The sequence below is a fragment of the Mus musculus genome, chromosome 2, assembly GCF_000001635.26.
Source record: "Mus musculus strain C57BL/6J chromosome 2, GRCm38.p6 C57BL/6J".
NCBI lineage: Eukaryota > Metazoa > Chordata > Mammalia > Rodentia > Muridae > Mus > Mus musculus.
In genome coordinates this window covers 24,852,227-24,869,962 of record NC_000068.7, presented here as the reverse complement: position 1 = coordinate 24,869,962, position 17,736 = coordinate 24,852,227, and the positions used below count along the sequence as shown (strand labels likewise).

The window sequence follows — 17,736 nt, the reverse complement described above, 5'->3', positions numbered from 1 at the left end:
GTGATCACCAGTAAGTGGTATATGTTTTATATCAGCATCCAACATATGACAGCGTTCAACATATGACATATCATAACCAGGACCTTTAGGGTGTAAGAATCAAGGGGTGCAAAAGGGAATAGTTCCACTCACTATCTCTCCTAGTGACTCCTTAGGAAATGTTTTGCTTCTTGTTCCAAGTACCTTAAGTTATGCTGGCCCTGAAGTGTCTAGAAGGAGAAGTGTTCTTGCCTCATAACAAACATTTCATTGAACTGGAAGCTCAGACTTCCTCCTGTCTAGTTTGGGCTTCTGATGCCCTTAAGGGAACAGGCCAAGAAAGGAGCAGCAGTATTAGGAATGGTGACTGATCGGATTAGTAAGGGGAAATTGGCTTGCTCTCCACAGTGGAGGTAAGAAAGATTAGGTGTGGAGTGCAGGAGATCCTTTAAAGCTAGCCATATCCCGTGATTAAAGTGAATGGTAAATTCAGCAACCTAATTCAAGCAGGATAATTAAGTGTACAGACTCTTTAGGAATGAAAGTGTAGGCCATTCATTCCTCTAGGGAAAGAGCCAAGACCTGTTGTGCTTGCTAAGATTGGAGGAAATACAGAATGGGTTTTAGGGCAAGATGGGTTTTACCAAGCTAAGGCCTATGACCAGTTTGCAGAATAAGGTGTATAATTGATATGAATGTTTCTGTTGTATTTTGTTAATAATGTATTTGTACAGATAATTGTTTTCTTCCATTTCTTGATAATGTAAAATAAATTAGAATACCAGTGGTTATCATATTTTAAGTTTGAGATACTAAAATAATATTCCTCAAGGAACATTGCTACCTATCCTAAATGTATAATTGCAGTTGTACAAGGGGTGATTATATCATGGTAGGCATAATTATGACCTGGTTATTGTTTTCTCTTGGAAATTAAGCATGACATAAGGAGATATGATTCTGTGTTATGCTGACAAGATGTCTGGCCTTGTGAGTGCTATTCTTGGTTGTCAACTTGGCTACATGCAGAATTAACTAATATATAAATGTCTGAGCACATTAACTCTTTTGAAGTGGGTAGACCCACATCTAATCTGGATCTTTAAAGTAGCAAGTTACAGTTTTAGTCCAGATCTTTTTAGGTGGGAAAAATCCACCTTTAATCTGGGCCACACCTGCTGGCAGCAGATATAAGGGCATGGAGGAAGCTTGCTTGCTTTCTTTGCCTGCTTGCTCTTGATCTCACTGTCTTCTTTGGGCTTCTGGCATGTACTGAAGACCAGCTGAGACGTCCAGTCTTGTGGACTGAAAACACACTGGATTTTGGGACCTTCTGTTGTGTTAGAGTAGCTGGATCACATCATGTCAGCTATTCTAATAAATCCCATATATATTCTATCAGTTCTGTTCCCCTTAGAGAGCCCTGATTAATACAATATCAAAACACAAGCAACCCAAATTTAAAAAGTTAAATAATGATAGATTGAACTTTGAGAATTAACAAGTTCTCTATGTCAGAATATAATCTGAAGAAAAGTCCAATCCATAGAATGGGCCAAAATTATTTGAAAACTTTTATCTTCTGACGTGAAATTGGTCTCTGTATTACATGAAGAAGTCTTGTAATTCAATAGCAGTGAAACAGTCACCCTGTCTGTCTGCACCATGTGATTGCAGTACCTATGGGGCTTGGGAAAGGGTGTCAGATCCCCTGAGACTGGAATTACATATGTCTGAGCCACCAGTTACGTGGAGTCTTACCTGGACCCTTTCTTTGCAAGGACAGCAGATTTTCTTAGCTGCTAGGCCATATCTCATGCCCTATAAAAGAATAGTCAGTGCTCTTAGTCTCTGAGCCCTCTCTAGCCTCAAAGGAACTATGGGGAAAAAAGATCTATTTTTACTTTTTTAAATTACTCTTTTAATTTTTTTTTTTGTTTATTTTATTTATGTGTGATTGCTTAGCAGCATGTACACCTGCATGGCAGAAGAGTCCATCAGATCCCATGTGGGTGAACCACCATGTGGGTGAACCACCATGTGGGTGCTGGGAATTGAACTCAGGACCTTTGGAAGAGCAGCCAGTGCTCAATAAATGCTCTCCAGCCCCTATTTTTAATTTTTATTCATCTTTGTGTATATGTATTTTAATGTCATGTGTGGGTGGGTGTCCACAGAAGCCAGAAAGGGCTTTGAACTAGAATTACAGGTGTTTGTGAGCTGTCAGATGTGGGTTCTGGGAATTTAACTTATGTTCTCTGGAAGAATAGTAAGTGCTCTTAACTGCTAACCAATCCTTCTGCTCCTGTGAATCTAGGGTGTGAATAGACATTCATTTGATGATGATATGCAAACAGCCAGATGAACAAATGCTCAACAGAAATACAAATCAACCAAATAGCAATACTACCTTACCCTTGTGTACTGTGATTAGGATGTAAATAATACATCTGTTGTGGAAAACAGTGTAGTAGCTCCTTCAGAGATTAAGTATGTATGACTATGGATCCTGTAGCTTTATTCTGATATATACTTAAAATAATTGAAATCAGGGATTCAAGCAAATAGTTGCATATCTACATTCATAGCATCATTGTCAGTGTAACTAAAGGTGGCAACCACCCAGGTGTCTATCAGTGTATGATGGGGAAACAAATGTGCATACAGCAGAATAGTGCTCTTGCAGTATGGCTCAGGATGGATGAACTTTTAGGATAATAAGTAGAACAAGCCAAGGACAAATCCATGATTCCATTCATATAGGGTCTCTGTAGTAGTTGAAGTTATGAAGACAGTACAGTACTAGATGTTATTGGCTAAGGAATTGGAGATTGTGGAGTTGGTGTTTAATGGCAACAGAGCTGAGTTTCGCAAGGCGTAAAGAGCTGTGGAGATGAATGTGAGGATGGTTCTTAAAATTCAGGAACATGTTTAGTATCAGTCAACTGTCCAGGTGATGAGTAAGATTCTGTGTTGGCCTGAGTTAGAATCCTTATGGATTTGAATCCTGGTTATGAGGTGTGGCATTTATGGAGAGGTAATGTCATTGAGGGTGGGCTTTGAGGTTTCAAAAGCTCACACCAGGCCCAGTGTCTGTTTGTCTGTCTTTGTCTCTTTCATTAGTAAGGCCCCAATTAAATGCTTTCTTGTGGCGCACACCTTTAATCCCAGCACTCAGGAGGCAAAGGCAGGCGGATTTCTGAGTTCTAGGTCAGCCTGGTCTACAAAGTGAGTTCCAGGACAGCCAGGGCTACACAGAGAAACCCTGTCTCGAAAAACAACAACCACAACAACAACAACAACAACAAAAAACCCAAAAAACAAATAAGTTGCCTAGGTCTTTTACAGCAATACTAAGTATAACTAAGGCATGTTTTATGATATGTATTTCTTGAACCCAATCCCTAAAAAGAACTAATTCCAACCGTAAGTGGACAGTATGGATTATTCCTATGCTGCGGTGGGACTTTCAGGGAGAAGGCTCCCTGCACCATGTGGCCTGTCAGTTTTGGAATTTTCAGATGGGAAGTTCTGTAAATGCACTTGGCTGTTTGGACTCTGTGTGGGCTGGTGGGGGCCAAGCAAGGGAAAGGTGGAGCTAACTTAGTACTTTGTGGCTTGTTTCCAGGGATAAGGCCAGCTCTGGCATAAATCTCTTGAAGACTGTAACAGTGGCTTTTGTGGTCTTAGGGAGAGTTTTCCTGTGCACCTAGCTTCTCTTCCCCTCACTTCTTGTTAGCCCTGTCTACTTTCTGGAACCTGGAACAGCTTGCTTGCCTGCCTGCCTGCCTTCCTCCTCTTTCTCCTTTTCCTCTTAAAAAACCCAAAACTTTATCATCATGTATATGTGATGTGGAGAGTGCATGGCTTGCCACAGTGTGCATATTGAGGCTGAAGGAAACTTTGAGGGTTTGATTTTCACCTTCACCTTTACCTGGGTTCCAGGTTTAAACACAGGTCATCAGGCTTCTAGAGCAAGCACTTTACTTGTTGAGGCCTGTCCCCACCCCACACCTCCACCACACTGACTGCATTTAATACCCTAACCTTTCTGTTAGCCTTCCCTGCTTGTGGTATATCTTAAAGTGTCCTGGAGATGCTGGCTAGTGTCATGAGTTCCTCTACTGCCTTAGTTACTTTTCTATTGCTATGATACAATACCATGACCAAGACAACTTATAGCAGTTAGTTTATTTTGGGATTACAGTTCCTATTATGACAGGGAGCATGGCCACAGGCAGAAATAACACTGGAGTAGCTGAAAACTCACATCTTGATCTACAAGAGAGCACATACTGTGGATGATGCTGTGGAATGGCTCAGAGGCGTCTGAAAATTTTAAGACTTACCCCCATTGACAGATCTCCTCCAACAAGGTCACTTCTTAATACTCAAATTGCTACTAATTAGGATCCAAATATTCAAATGTATCAGTATGTATGAGGGATATCTCAGTCAAACCACCACTTTGCCATTCCTGTTTGAATGTTCTTGTGTACCAGACAGCATCCCTCAACCACACCCCCCCCCCCCCCTCTTGCAGACAGGGTTTCTCTGTGTAACTCTGGCTGTCCTGGAACTCACTCTGCAGACCTGGCTGTCCTTGAACTCGAGTCCTTTCTATATTGCCCGTTCATAATGATTTTCCTCTCCTGCCCCTTGGCAGTCTTGATCCCAGTCATCTGACTCTGGGTCTGGACCCTCCATCTGGGTACTGTGAAGGCCTCTGTTGGAACATGGCAGCAGCATTCACCCTCCCTCCCCTCTTTATTTTCCTTCAGCCACCTATTTATAAATGCCTAGGTGGTTAATAGATCCTATCACAGTGCCCTGCTCTGTTACATTAATTATCATAGGTTACTGTAATGCTTAAAAAAAAAGGACATTTCTGAGAAGATCAGACACTACTGAGAAGGTGCATATAGTTATTATCTCTTGTCCATGAGAGAGAGATTGGCTCCCTGTAGCCTTTTCTTGATGTGGAGTTGTTGGATATGGAGATGGTGCTGCAAGCATTTTCACTCATTTTAGACGGTTCATACTTGTGCATGTTCTCCGTTCTTTTTTTTCCCTTTGTTTTAGAATCAAAACACGTACTTTTACCCAGGCCTCCAGTAGGTTACTCCGTGCTACATTGGTGATCTTTGACCTTAGAATTAAACAGTTAAAAAAACAAAATAAAAAACTACAGAGAATCTCCTTATGTAAAGAGTTCATCCTTGTGCTGTTTTGTTTAAAAGGGTCTAGGGTTCCTGAGAACCCCTCTCTGTTTTCTTGTTGCCACTTCTTGTTTAAACAATACTTTAAGCCCCCAGAGCCAACTGTTGGGTTTTTTTTTTTTAATTTTTATTTTTTTGGTTTTTTTGAGACAGGGTTTCTCTGTGTAGCCCTGGCTGTCCTGGAACTCATTCTGTAGACCAGGCTGGTCTTGAACTCAGAAATCTGCCTGCCTCTGCCTCCCAAGTGCTGGGATTAAAGGCCTGTGCTACCACTGCCCGGCAGAGCTGACTGTTAAAGTAAGCTGCACAGTATTCAGGGAAAATCTTTCTGTTTAATGCTTCATTGGTTAGGAAAAGGTCCCAGAAAATGGATATACAGAGAAGCCACCTATGAGTGAGGGTTTTGTATTCTGGAAAGCTAGGTGGGTCCACTCCATAGTGAGTGGTCTTCCTTCTCAGTCTTCAGTCCTTCCTGGTGCAGGCATGCTTCCTGGTGCAGGCATGCTTCCTGGTGCAGGCATGCTTCCTTTAGGCATATGAAGAATGGAGGGGACTTTTCAGGGCAGACCTTCCTGTATTTAAGGCAGGTCTTAAGGCCTTGTTTCTGATGATTTCTGGGTTTCCTGGTCTTCTTTCAGCTTCCCCTTTAATTTGTCTCAAGCAAGGAATGCCTATTGTACTCTTGTTGTTGGTGATACCTGTAGAAATGTGTCTAAAGAGAGATGGCTTACTGATGATTTTTTGTCATACATTTTATAGCCTGTCTTTTACCTCTAAAAACATTTGAATGGTGTTTCTTTTCCTTTTTTGTCCCCCTTTGACTTTTTTTTTTTAGCTTGCTTGCCTTTTGTTTTAGCAGCTGCAGTATCTCGGAAGAAAAAACGAAGAATGGGAACCTATAGTTTAGTTCCCAAGAAAAAGACCAAAGTATTAAAACAGAGGACGGTGATTGAGATGTTTAAAAGCATAACCCATTCCACTGTGGGCGCCAAGGTAAGAGGGATGCAGGGATTGTTTGCCATATATTGTTGGAAATGTATTCCTGGTTCCAAAGTTCCTGGCCAAGAGAACATTCTGTTGAGGTCATTACTAATTTAATGACCTTAATCACTATAAAAGGAACTGGAGTTCTTGAGCTCTTGTGCTCTAGCATAGCCTCGTGTGGGTGCATTGCTGACCCCGAACACATACTCCAGGGATCCTTCCTGCCGGCTTCTTCGGCTGGTAGTTGCCAATGCACCCCAGTACTGGCAGACCTTTCCATCTCCTGTCACACGAGTTCGTAGTGAGTCAGTCAAGGTTTTATGTGCTGGACAGCAGTACTCCTGAGAAGTGTGAACTGCTGTGTTCCAGGGCGAGAAAGCCTTAGATGATAGTGCCCTGCATGTAAATGGCGAGAGCTTGGAGATGGACTCAGAAGATGAAGACTCCGATGAGCTGGAGGATGACGAGGACCATGGAGCTGAGCAAGCGGCTGCATTTCCCACCGAGGATAGTAGGACTTCTAAAGAGAGCATGTCTGAGACTGACCGGGCTGCAAAGGTAGAAATCCACTCCCCCAGGTGGTGGCACTAGTGAGCAAAACCACGAAGTCCACTGTAGCTTCTAAGATTCTGGGCACTCTTATGTGCTGCTGATTTTTTTTTTTCTTTTTATTTAACATTTATAAAAAAATTAAGTAGCTGGGCATGGTGGCTTAGGAGGTAGAGGCAGGCAGAGCCCTGAGTTCAAGGCTAGCCTGGTCTATATAGTGAGTTTCATGCCTGCCAGAACTACATAGTAATACCCCATCTCCAAAACATGAAAATGAAGAAAACAATTAAATATCTGTCAGCCGGCAGAAGAACCAAGAAACAAAAGGTAGATCAAAAGCAAATGTAATTAGTGGAAAACAGAATAAAATGGCTAGAGTTAAATCTCATTGAGTCAGTAGTGGTTTTGTTATGTAAACTATTTTTGAAGACTACAGATAGAAAAAGCACTGTTGTGCATTCTGAGACAACATTCCCATAAAATCAATCCCTAATAGTAGTCACATACAGCTGTGTGCTATAACAGTAATGGCCAGAAAAAATTGATCGATTCCTAGGAATTCTTAACTTGACTTACTAAATTAACAAAGAAAAGCCAAAGAGTGTATATACACATAGCCTCCCCAGCCCCATCACTCCCTCCCCCTATCCCCTTCCCACCCTTTCCTCTCTGTGTAGCCCTGGCTGTCTAAGAACTAAGTCACTATGTAGACCAGGTTGGCCTCAAACTCAGAGATATACCTGTCTCTTTCTCCCCAGTGCTGGGATTAAAATCATGCACCACGAATGCCTGGCTTTCAGCTGGCATTTTCAATAATAAGTCAGACATGATGTCATGTACCTATAGTCTCAGATGCTTGGAGGATTGAAGCAGTAGGATTAATAGAGCCTAAGACTTTGAGACTAGTCAGCATTGCATTCCAAGATCCCATCATATAATTAAATAGGCAAGAAATGCCTCTTTCAGCCGGGCAGTGGTGGCACACTCCTTTAATTCCAGCACTTGGGAGGCCAGCCTGGTCTACAAAGTGAGTTCCAGGACAGCCAAGGCTATACAAAGAAATCCTGTCTTGAAAAACCAAACCAAACCAAACCAAACCAAACCAAACCAAACCAAACCAAAACAGGAAAAAAGAAATGCCTCCTTCTAAGTGCTCAGTTTTTTGTTCTTACATGAGCAGAACCTCACAGTGCATCCTTTTTGTTTATTTTCTTGTTGCTGTATGGCTTGTCTCACCCACTATGTTTAGACTGTTGTTCATTTTTATTCTTGTAGAATTCGGGTGGTCTGGGGATCTCTGAAACTGTTTAAAGAGATGTGTAAGACTGGAACTATCATCGTGTGCTCAGATGTCTGCTTCTTTTGTCCTTAGAGACATACTTGTGTTGCTGTCCTTGCATTGATGACTTAACTCTTCTTCTAATTTGAACATTCTCAACCTGAAAGTACTGGAATAAATGTCAGTAGACAAATGAACAGCAATGCTTCGTAGTTCTTCGAAATCGTTTTAAGAGCGTCTAGGGGTCCTGAGGTGCTGTGCTTGAGTACCACCATGGTGCAGTGTTCCTGTATGGTGTTTTATCCCTATGTAGACAGATGTCCCTTACACTCTCTGTGGCACTGTATCTAAGGCTGTTTGATGTGACAGTCCCACCAATAGCCTATGCATAAGTCATTCCCTGGTGTAAACTGGGAGCAGGTCACTGTGCCTGTTAATCCACAGACACTGCTATGCTGGTGTGAAGAGGATTGCAGGCATTTATAGCTCTGCCACCCGCTTCTGCCCATCTTGCCCATTGCGCTGGTTTGCCAGTCTTGCCACTCTCTCCATTCAGAGAGTACATAGGGTTAGAACATTATAGTTTTAATGCACATTTTCCTGATTTCTAGAAGATTGAAGATGCCTATGTTTGTTTTCCATTTGTATATTGTCTTAGTCACTGTTCTGTTGCTGTGAAGACATGCTATGATTCTGGCATCTCTTATTAAAGCAAGCATTTAATTGGGGCTTACTTAAACTTTCAGAGGGGTTAGCCCACTATCATGGTGGGGAGCATGGTGTCCCTGGTGCTGGCAAAGTAGCTTAGAATTCTATATCTGGATCCATATCTGGTAGCAGGAAGGAGGGAGTCTGGGCCTAGTGTGGGCTTTTGAAATCTCAAAGCCCACCCCCAGTGACAGGCTTCCTCCAACAAGGCCACACCTCCTAATTCTTATAATCCTTTCAAATAGTGCTAATCTCCAGTGACTAAGCATTCAAATCTATGAGCCTGTGGAGGCCATTCTTACTCAAACCACCACAGATGGTCTCTTTTGTGAAGAACCTGATCAAGTATCAGCCGTTTATCTATTAGATATTAAGTTGCCTGTCTTTTCTCATTTTGTAGAAGGTCTTCGATTCTGAAATGATTCCTGTTTATGTAGTCAGCACAAGATCATCTTCTAGTGTGGGCTTGCTGAGTCATAGTAAGATTGGATTGTCATTTAGTTGTGTGGATTGGAAGCTAAATTAGATATACTTGGGCACACTGGCTGTTTAAGTGCCTTAACTCTTTTTTTTTTTTTTTTTAAACTTCTATTTATTTATTTATTTATTTATTTATTTATTTATTTATTTATTTATTATATGGAAGTACACTGTAGCTGTCTTCAGACACTCCAGAAGAGGGAGTCAGATCTCGTTTACGGATGGTTGTGAGCCACCATGTGGTTGCTGGGATTTGAACTCTGGACCTTCAGAAGAGCAGTCGGGTGCTCTTACCCACTGAGCCATCTCACCAGCCCAAGTGCCTTAACTCTTAACTGGAAAGCTGGAGGTGCTGTTGTTTCCTGCTGTTTTTATAAGGAGAACAGCTTCCTCTGCCCACTGAGCACAGCTTTTAGCTGCACCACATTTGGTTCCTTACTTCTGGTTTATTCTTTGCCCACTAGTGAGTGCTCTTTTGTTGTTACTGACTGTTTTGTGTGTTTTGTTTGTTTGTTGTTGTTGTTTTGTTTTGTTTTTTGGCAAGGAGGGAGTGTTTGTGGTGAAAGGGTTTCTCTGTGGAGCCTTGCCTGTTCTGGAACTCCTTCTGTAGACCAGGCTGGCCTCTAGTTCATAGAGATCCTTCTGCCTCTGCCGCCTGTGTGCTAGGAATAGAGTTGTGTGCCACCACTGCCTGACAATCAACTAGTACTCTTTTTCTCTCCCTTTCCCTTGGGATTTCAACTTATGTGTTTTCTTCCTTACATGTGTCATATGTGTAATTGTTAAAAGTGATCTATCCATTTCTGTGTATCACCTTTTCTAATTGGTAGTTACATTGTTCAGTCACGTTTAAAATTAAACAAAACAACTGCCCAGTGAATTAGAAGAAAACTTAAAATTAAATAAAACTCACAAAGTACCAGAGTCCTTCAATGAAGGTTATATTTAATGATGAAAATTGAAAGCATTTTGATCATCAGTCATAAAATGAGGGTCAGTTTGCTGCTTTTAGCTTTAACACAGGGAGAATAACATTGACTGTCTTGACTGATGCTATAAGAAAAAAGCCAGAAAAAAAATTTAATATTTAAAAGGAAAGGAGAGAACATAAAAATGCACCTTAAAATCTTGGAAAACCCTAGAAAGTATTACAGCCATTGAGTTACACTTCCATGTGATCAAGACATAGACATCTCTTGTTTCCATGTAAAATTGCAGTAAACACCAGCATGCTTATAAATGCTTAGGCATGTTTTTAAAATGTCAACTAGGAAATTGGTGTGGTGGCACTTAATTTTAATCCCAGCACAGGGAGGCAGAGACTGGGTAATTCTTGGCATCTCCAGAGTACCTAAGATAGGTGACACATTCAACAATAATATGGTGTAAGAGAACAGCAGAAATTTACTAAATTAGGTTAGCAAGGGACCTCCTATTTGTGCAAATAAAAACTGCATTGTTCTAGGTTTATCTCTAAGCTCAGAACAGTTCCATCAAAAGTTAATGAGAACTTTCTATAGAGCTTCAAATTCTGAAGTTAATGGACCAGTGAGATGAAGAACAGTTGTGGGAATTGTGTGAGGGAATGTAGGAGGGAATGTAGGAGTCATTGTCAGTGTTGAGAATGGGCATATTGAGATATGCATAGGGTGTCCAGTGAGTTATCATGGAGAGGGGTACCATCTGACTCAGGAGTGCTGCATCTGTCCTCGCCTGCCTTTATGTTGGCTTGTTTGGAGTGCAGCTTGACTATGAGCCCTACAGGTTCTGTTGAGCTGGGAATATCAGAGAGAAGTAGATTCTCTGGAGTAGATCCTGCAGAGAGTCAGACTACAGCACATCAGAGACCACAGTACTGACTTGTAGCGAGTGGATCTGGGGCAAGTGGACACTATATCTATTCACTGACACTGTAGGTAGAGGTGATAAATACAGTAGAAAAACCAAGGTGTCTTTGCTATTCTGCTATAGAAAGTATCCCAAATCTTGTCTATAGTTAGAAAAGAATAAATTTATTGAAGTATATCCTGTAGGTTTAGGAATAGCCTCAGTGTAGCTGGAAGTGGTCAGGCAACATAGCAGTGATGGCTTCTGGGACTAGACTGTTCTTGGGCGATTAGAGGTAGGTTTGGTTATGTATTTTATAGCTCTTTAGAATCAATCTCTCTCTCTCCCTCTCCCTCTCTCTCTCTGTGTATTACTACTTTTTGCAGACATCTGCCATGTCTTGCATGCATAGTAATCTGCAAGATGCAGTTACTTCATTTGAGTCACCCGAGTGAGTCCATTTGGGATAGAGTATCTTAGTAGGGAGTGTTAGCAGAAACTCTGGTATCTTGTTGTCTGCTTGGAAATTCCCTGGCCAGGGCCATCCAGACAGCTTGTTTCTACCTTGCGGGCAGACAGTGAGGTCCCTTCTATGTATATCTGCAGTGTTTTTTAACATTTGTCTTGTATCCATCTGCTTTCTGCTATAAGATCTAATTGGTTTTTGTTTTTCTTTGGCTTGATCAGATGGATGGAGATTCAGAGGAGGAACAGGAGTCTCCCGACACAGGGGAGGATGAAGATGGTGGAGACGAGTCTGACCTGGTAACCTCACATTTTTCTTAGGTTTACATAATTCAGATCTGCAGCTGAGAGCACTGGTGGCACCTCTCCTGTATGCCGAGGGGCACAGGGTCTGGCCTGAAGGAAGAGTGGTGAAGGAGGTCCTGTAGAGTTGGAGCACAGGGGCAGGTAGAGCATCTGTGCTTATGTCCTTGTGAGATCCGTTAGCAGGCCAGGCTCTGAGGGAAGGAAGGGGGTAGGATACAGTTTGGTTTTTCATACCAGCAGTGTGTTGGGCTGCATTGCTGCTGAGAGAGGAACTGTTGGATTTGAGCTCTTTTTATCTGGCATGTAGAACCTGAGATTTGTAGGAGCTGGGTATCTTGGAAATAGGGAAATCGTTGGAATGGAGTCTTGGGAGTAGCCCTTGTGTGAATATTGAGTGGAGAAGACAAGAAGCTTGTTAGCTTGAGGAAAAAGTACTATGTGTGGGATCAAGTATTGAATCAAGAACTGAAGAGGGTGCTGTCAGGCTTCTTTGGTGAAGGAGAGGGGACATGCTCAGAATCTTTGGGTCTGATGAGGAAACATTTCCTGGGGTTCTGTAGCATGATCCAGACAGTGGAAAACTTGGGTCAAGTTTTTCAGAAGTATTTCTGTGTGAAAACATAGAATAAAGTGAGGGGTTGGGGGTTCCTTGTAAGGAGGAACCCGGACAACAGAAACGTGTGTCCTCATCACTATTTTGCTGGGGTGACTGACATAGACCCACACACCCAACCCAGGACTTGGATGATTGCACATACTCGTCCAAGTATATTGAGATGGCTTGACATGCTCTGCCATGTGACTCGGTGTGTCAGCATAGTGTTCCCAGTGTCTGTATATGTCCTTGGGAAGTTGGGTTGAGAGACCCATGTGCTTTCTTCATGTCTTTCCAGCATCTCTTAGCACTAGAATTGGTGCTGTAGAACAGTTGTGATTTGTGGTAGATGTCCTTTCTACACTTGCAACATAGATGAGATATACCATCTCTTGTGTTGCTAGAAATTAGTTATCCCTCTTTCTTGTTCTGCATGTAGTATGCACCTGTGTGTGATTCGAGGTCACATTGAACATTGTTCCTTCCTGAGTGAGATGAGTGGATATGTGGAGTGAAAAGTAAATTACATACTGAGCTTATTTATTAGTCCTGAGGAGAAATTTCCAATTTATTTTTTCCATTGTGCCAAACTCAAATTAAAGTAATGCATTCTAAATTAAATTAGTTTTCTTGTCTTGTTGCCTCTAAAAGGACTGGGCTTACAGAGATGCTTAGGGACAGCACAGGCACCTTTAGAATGTAGCCCAGAAGCATGTGCAAAGGTGAAGTGGATCTTTTAGAGGAAGAATCAAGTATTTTATTTTAGAGGCAAAAAACTTAGTTCTTTATGCTCTTAGGAGCTCTCCCTGCTTTGCCTCTGACATGCTTGCCCTTTGGTCCTCCAGAGTTCTGAATCCAGTATCAAGAAGAAATTTCTCAAGAGGAGAGGGAAGACTGACAGCCCCTGGATCAAACCTGCTCGGAAAAGGAGGCGGAGAAGTAGAAAGAAGCCGAGCAGCATGCTTGGTGAGCACAGTGGCTGGGGTATATCAGCAGGAAGCTGGCTGGGGCTGGTTTGTGTGAAGCATTTCACTTGAAAAGAGGGTCTCCTATAAAAAGCTGAAAATGACTTTTTTAGAGACACGTAAGTGATCCTCCGGTAGGTTGCTTTGTTACCAAACCTAGGTGATTCTGGCTTCATTATTATTATTATTATCCAAGCAGGAAGCTAGCTTGGATAGTTTGTCCCCTGCACAGGAGTACTGTCTTTTTTCCTGGGTAGACATGTTCCATACCATGTGGAAGTAGGAAGTCTGTGGTCCCTGGCGGCCTCTGTGGTCTGAGGAGGTTTGTGCTTCATCCACAGGCCTTAGTAATGGTTTGTTAAGGCGAGTTCAGGAAGATCAGAGAGACAGAGAGTTAGTGCCAAGTTTATGGTATAGCTCTGTTGAGTTGTTCCTGGCACACAGTGGAATGTTTACAAGTCATAGTATGGAACTCTCTCAGCATTGTATCAGGATCAGGCCAGCATTGGACTCACTCTGTAGAAGTCCCTGCTGCCCCGCTGCCTTGGCGAACCCTCCCTCATCCCCTGGAACCACCTTCCGGTTCCCAGGCAGCCCTTGATGCTCTGTGCTCCTGATAGGCTAGTAGTTACAGATTTTTGTGTGAGCGGAATCGCTCAGTATGAACACCTTTTGTTCCACTCTGGCTCCTTTGAGGTAATCATTTGAGCACCTTCCTGTTGTATATGTCCACAGAATTTTGTTTTGTTCCCTTCTGAGAAGTGTACCGATGCGTGGGATGCTATTGCTTGTTAGTGATTTCTTGAGGGTGGACCCTGGTCTCGGCTAGGTTACTGCACAGGTGTTTCTCATCTCTGGCTTACTAGCTCAGTCATAGACAGTGTGCTCAGGTCTTTGGGAAACTACTAAACTCTTCTGAACTATGCGTCTCATTGGACATCACCTACCACACAGTACCTGGGCTGTGGACTCCTTCTGTCCTTGCCACTGCTTGACGGGGTCTGTGTTTAAAGCTTCAGTGCTTCTAGTGGGTGTGCAGTGGTGCTCTGTGTTCTTTCCAGACTGATGGTGAGATGGAGCATCACACCTTGTGTGTGTTTTCTTTTCTGAAGTGTGCATTTGTGTCTTTCATTCCCTTCTCACTGAGTTGCAAGTGTTCTTTAAATGTTCTAGGTAGAATTTTAGTAAATGTTTTGTACCTAATCTGTGGATTGCTTTTCTATTTTCCTAATAGTATATTTAGATAAGAACAGCTAGTAAAATTTTTTAGTGAAGTCAAATTTATGAATTGTTTTCTTTTATGGTTCTTGCTTTTTTGCTCTTTGAGTAGACCAGGTGAGCAGTGTGAAGTCCACATTGTCTTCTCATGCTTTCAGCGTTTACACAGGTCCTTAGCGCACTGAGTCAGCATTTGCATGTGTGAGGAAGCGTGTGTCGGCCCCTTCTGTAGGGAAGCAGTCCATCAGGGGATCCAAAAAAGCTCACTACTTTTTTTTTTTTTTTTAAAGATTTATTTAGTTTTATTCATGTGTATGAGTGTTTGCCTGTATATGTATATGTACACCATATATCAGGAATTCGGGTCACAGATGAGTGAGCTGCTCTGTGAGGTAGCAGTAAATTAACCACTGAGCTGTCTCTTCAGCCCCCAAATCAAATTCTGACTTTATTTATTTCTTTGGAATTTTTGTCATCAGTGGTGTGTAGGTGGTGCTTCTGAGTCTTCTAATCTGCTTCATTTCCTTGTTTGCTTATTATCTTTATGCTGCACAGACAGCTCTGCCCAGTTGTTTGTTTAGCTTCTTCTGACAGAAAAGAAGGTTTGTGGGCTAGATCGTATGAGACAGCCATGTGACATTGGAAGGACTGTATAGACTTCTGGGCTTTGTCGATCCAGGGCTTGTGTGCCTTCCTCAGTACCTCATATGCCTGTTCGTTTGTACTACCATTTATTCTCATCATTGGCTGCTCTTTGAGATCAGAAAATCCACGAGGTTTTACTGTTGGCTTTGACAGATGTCTAGTACTAAAGGATACTTTGAAGGTAGAGATTGCACATTTAGATATTTACTGAAAATAAGGAATTTTATTGTTTTATGTAAAATGTTTAAAAATTTAAGTCTATTTTTGTTTTTGAAATTTCTTTCTTTTTTTTTTTTTAAAGATTTATTTATTTATTATATGTAAGTTCACTGTAGCTGTCTTCAGACACTCCAGTAGAGGGCATCAGATCTTGTTACAGATGGTTGTGAGCCACCATGTGGTTGCTGGGATTTGAACTCCGGACCTTCGGAAGAGCAGTCGGGTGCTCTTACCCACTGAGCCATTTCACCAGCCCGTTTTTGAAATTTCTTGTCTAAGATCTTGGTACAGAATACAGTTTGAATTAAAATATATTGGTACCATACCTCTGTATTAATGATTCATCTATTTCTGGTCATTTACATAATATTACATATTGATATTTAGATTCAATGTTAGTATGTAACATAAACACACTTTTTAGGGTTCCACATGAAATTTCTTTATAATTGGAAATGCCATATTTCATATAGGTGTCTTGGGCCTTCTCTCGTCTCCAAGGATGAGAGGCTGCGTAAGTCTTTGTACCATGATCTATAGAATTAGTTTTGGAATTAGGCCTGTTTGGATCTATCCATCTTGACATGTTTAGATTTCATTGCGCTTTAGTGAGTAGTATGTGTAGCTCTACGGTTAAGTTGTTTCATCATCTTAGTGTTTCATCATCTTCAAACTTGCAAATTAAAATTTTCTGTTATATTTTAAGCTTTAAAACAATTTATAGAAATTTATCATTTTTTTTGAGATATGGTCTCACTATGCATCTATCCTTTGGAGAGCGAGCTGCCATCGCCTTCCCAAGTGCTGGGATTAAAGACATGTACTGCCAGGCTGGGCTCATTTATCACATGTTTATTTATTTTCTTGATTATTTTACCAGTTTTTATTTAGCACATCTGGATATAAGTTGTATTAATTGGAGCTGAAGAGATGACTGAGCAGTTAAGAGCACTGGATACTCTTTTAAAGGACCAGAGTTTAATTCTCAGTACCCGTATGTTGTCTCACAGCTGCCCATAACTTCAGTCCCAGGGGATCTGCTTACCTCTTCTGACCTCAGAAGGCATCAGATGTACATGTGGGACGTATACATACATAAAGGCCAAACACTGAGAAGCATAAAATCATTAAATATATCTAAAATTTTTTTAACTTGAAAAAAAGAATGTAATTTGTGGATGGTTGGTTTTTGGGTGGAGGTAGGGGAAATCTTACTCTGTAGCCCAGGGTAGCTTAGAATGCGTGGCTAACCCCATGCTGGCCTTGTTCTTCTAAGTGCTATTAGAAACACGAGGCACAATACTGGTTTCTTTGATTTTTCTGGTTAGCCTCTTTCTTGTGAAACTGGGTATATACATGGGGAATTAATGTATGGTAATAGAAACCGAAGTGGCCTAGGTAGTGTTATTTAAATTCATCAGAGTTCATTAGAATTAATTCTTTTTCTGAGAACTGGCCTCTAAATTAGAATGTTTGTTGTTGTGTTTTATTTTGGGGGTTTTAAAGCAGAAGTATTTTTATTGTGTGGGTGTTTCTTATGTGTAGGTTAGAGGACAGCTTATGGGAGTAGATCTCTCTCGTGTGGGTTCTATGGACTGAACTCAGGTTGTTGGATTTGGCTACAAGCACTGTTACTTCTGGAGCCATCTCTCCAGTCTTCCTGGAACCTTGTGAATATTGCTATTGGGCAGTTTTTCATGATAATGTGCATTCTGTGTATAGGTTCCGAGGCTTGTAAGTCATCTCCAGGAAGCATGGAGCAGGCAGCTCTGGGAGACAGCGCTGGCTATATGGAAGTTTCCCTGGATTCCCTGGATCTCCGTGTCAGAGGAATTCTGTCTTCCCAGACAGAAAATGAAGGTTGGTGTTGGAGTGTGACTACACCATCTTGCTTGCTTACTGGCCTAGCTCTCCGTGTTAGCCTGATGCCCCCTGGTGGATAATAATGGACAATTTGACAAAGCACTCATATTTTAAAGGTGTCTGAATAGACATGATGCAGATCATTAACTGCTCAGGTGGGAGACAAGAAGTGTGAGAGCCCTCTAAGAATGAAGCAGCAGAAGCCTTTTGCAATATTTGGGGTGCTAGTAATTGCGATTCACAGTGTGTTCCCAGTTGTGAGCAGACACACGTTGTGTGTGCCACCCTTCTGGATGTAATGGGCTTATATTTTGTGCAGTGTGCCTGTAAGTGATTGCTGATTTTAGCTCTGGTTGGTTGTAGCTTGTCTTCTAGCTTCTCTTGAGCTGCCCTTGTTCTTCTGTGTTTGCAGTGGAGTGCAGCCTCCAGTTACCA

At 41.8% G+C, this 17,736-nt stretch overlaps 1 protein-coding gene across 41 annotated transcripts in view; it reads left to right on the top strand.

Annotated features, from left to right (window-relative positions):
- Ehmt1 (euchromatic histone methyltransferase 1) overlaps positions 1-17,736 on the top strand; it is a 128,875-nt gene that overhangs the window by 49,681 nt on the left and 61,458 nt on the right. For 13 of the 41 annotated variants that reach the window (XR_003953746.1, XM_030252221.1, XM_030252217.1 and 10 more), the window contains exons 5-9: positions 6,055-6,191; positions 6,552-6,740; positions 11,713-11,790; positions 13,237-13,357; positions 17,161-17,298. Coding sequence is in view for 39 of the 41 variants with exons in the window: in XM_030252221.1 (XP_030108081.1) it covers positions 6,055-6,191; positions 6,552-6,740; positions 11,713-11,790; positions 13,237-13,357; positions 17,161-17,298 (663 nt within the window). In the remaining 2 variants the exon portion in view is untranslated. Of the gene's footprint in view, positions 1-6,033; positions 6,192-6,551; positions 6,741-11,712; positions 11,791-13,236; positions 13,358-17,160; positions 17,299-17,736 lie in introns of all 41 variants that reach the window. The other 28 variants (XR_374136.3, XM_006498431.2, XM_006498422.2 and 25 more) reach the window with 8 other exon arrangements.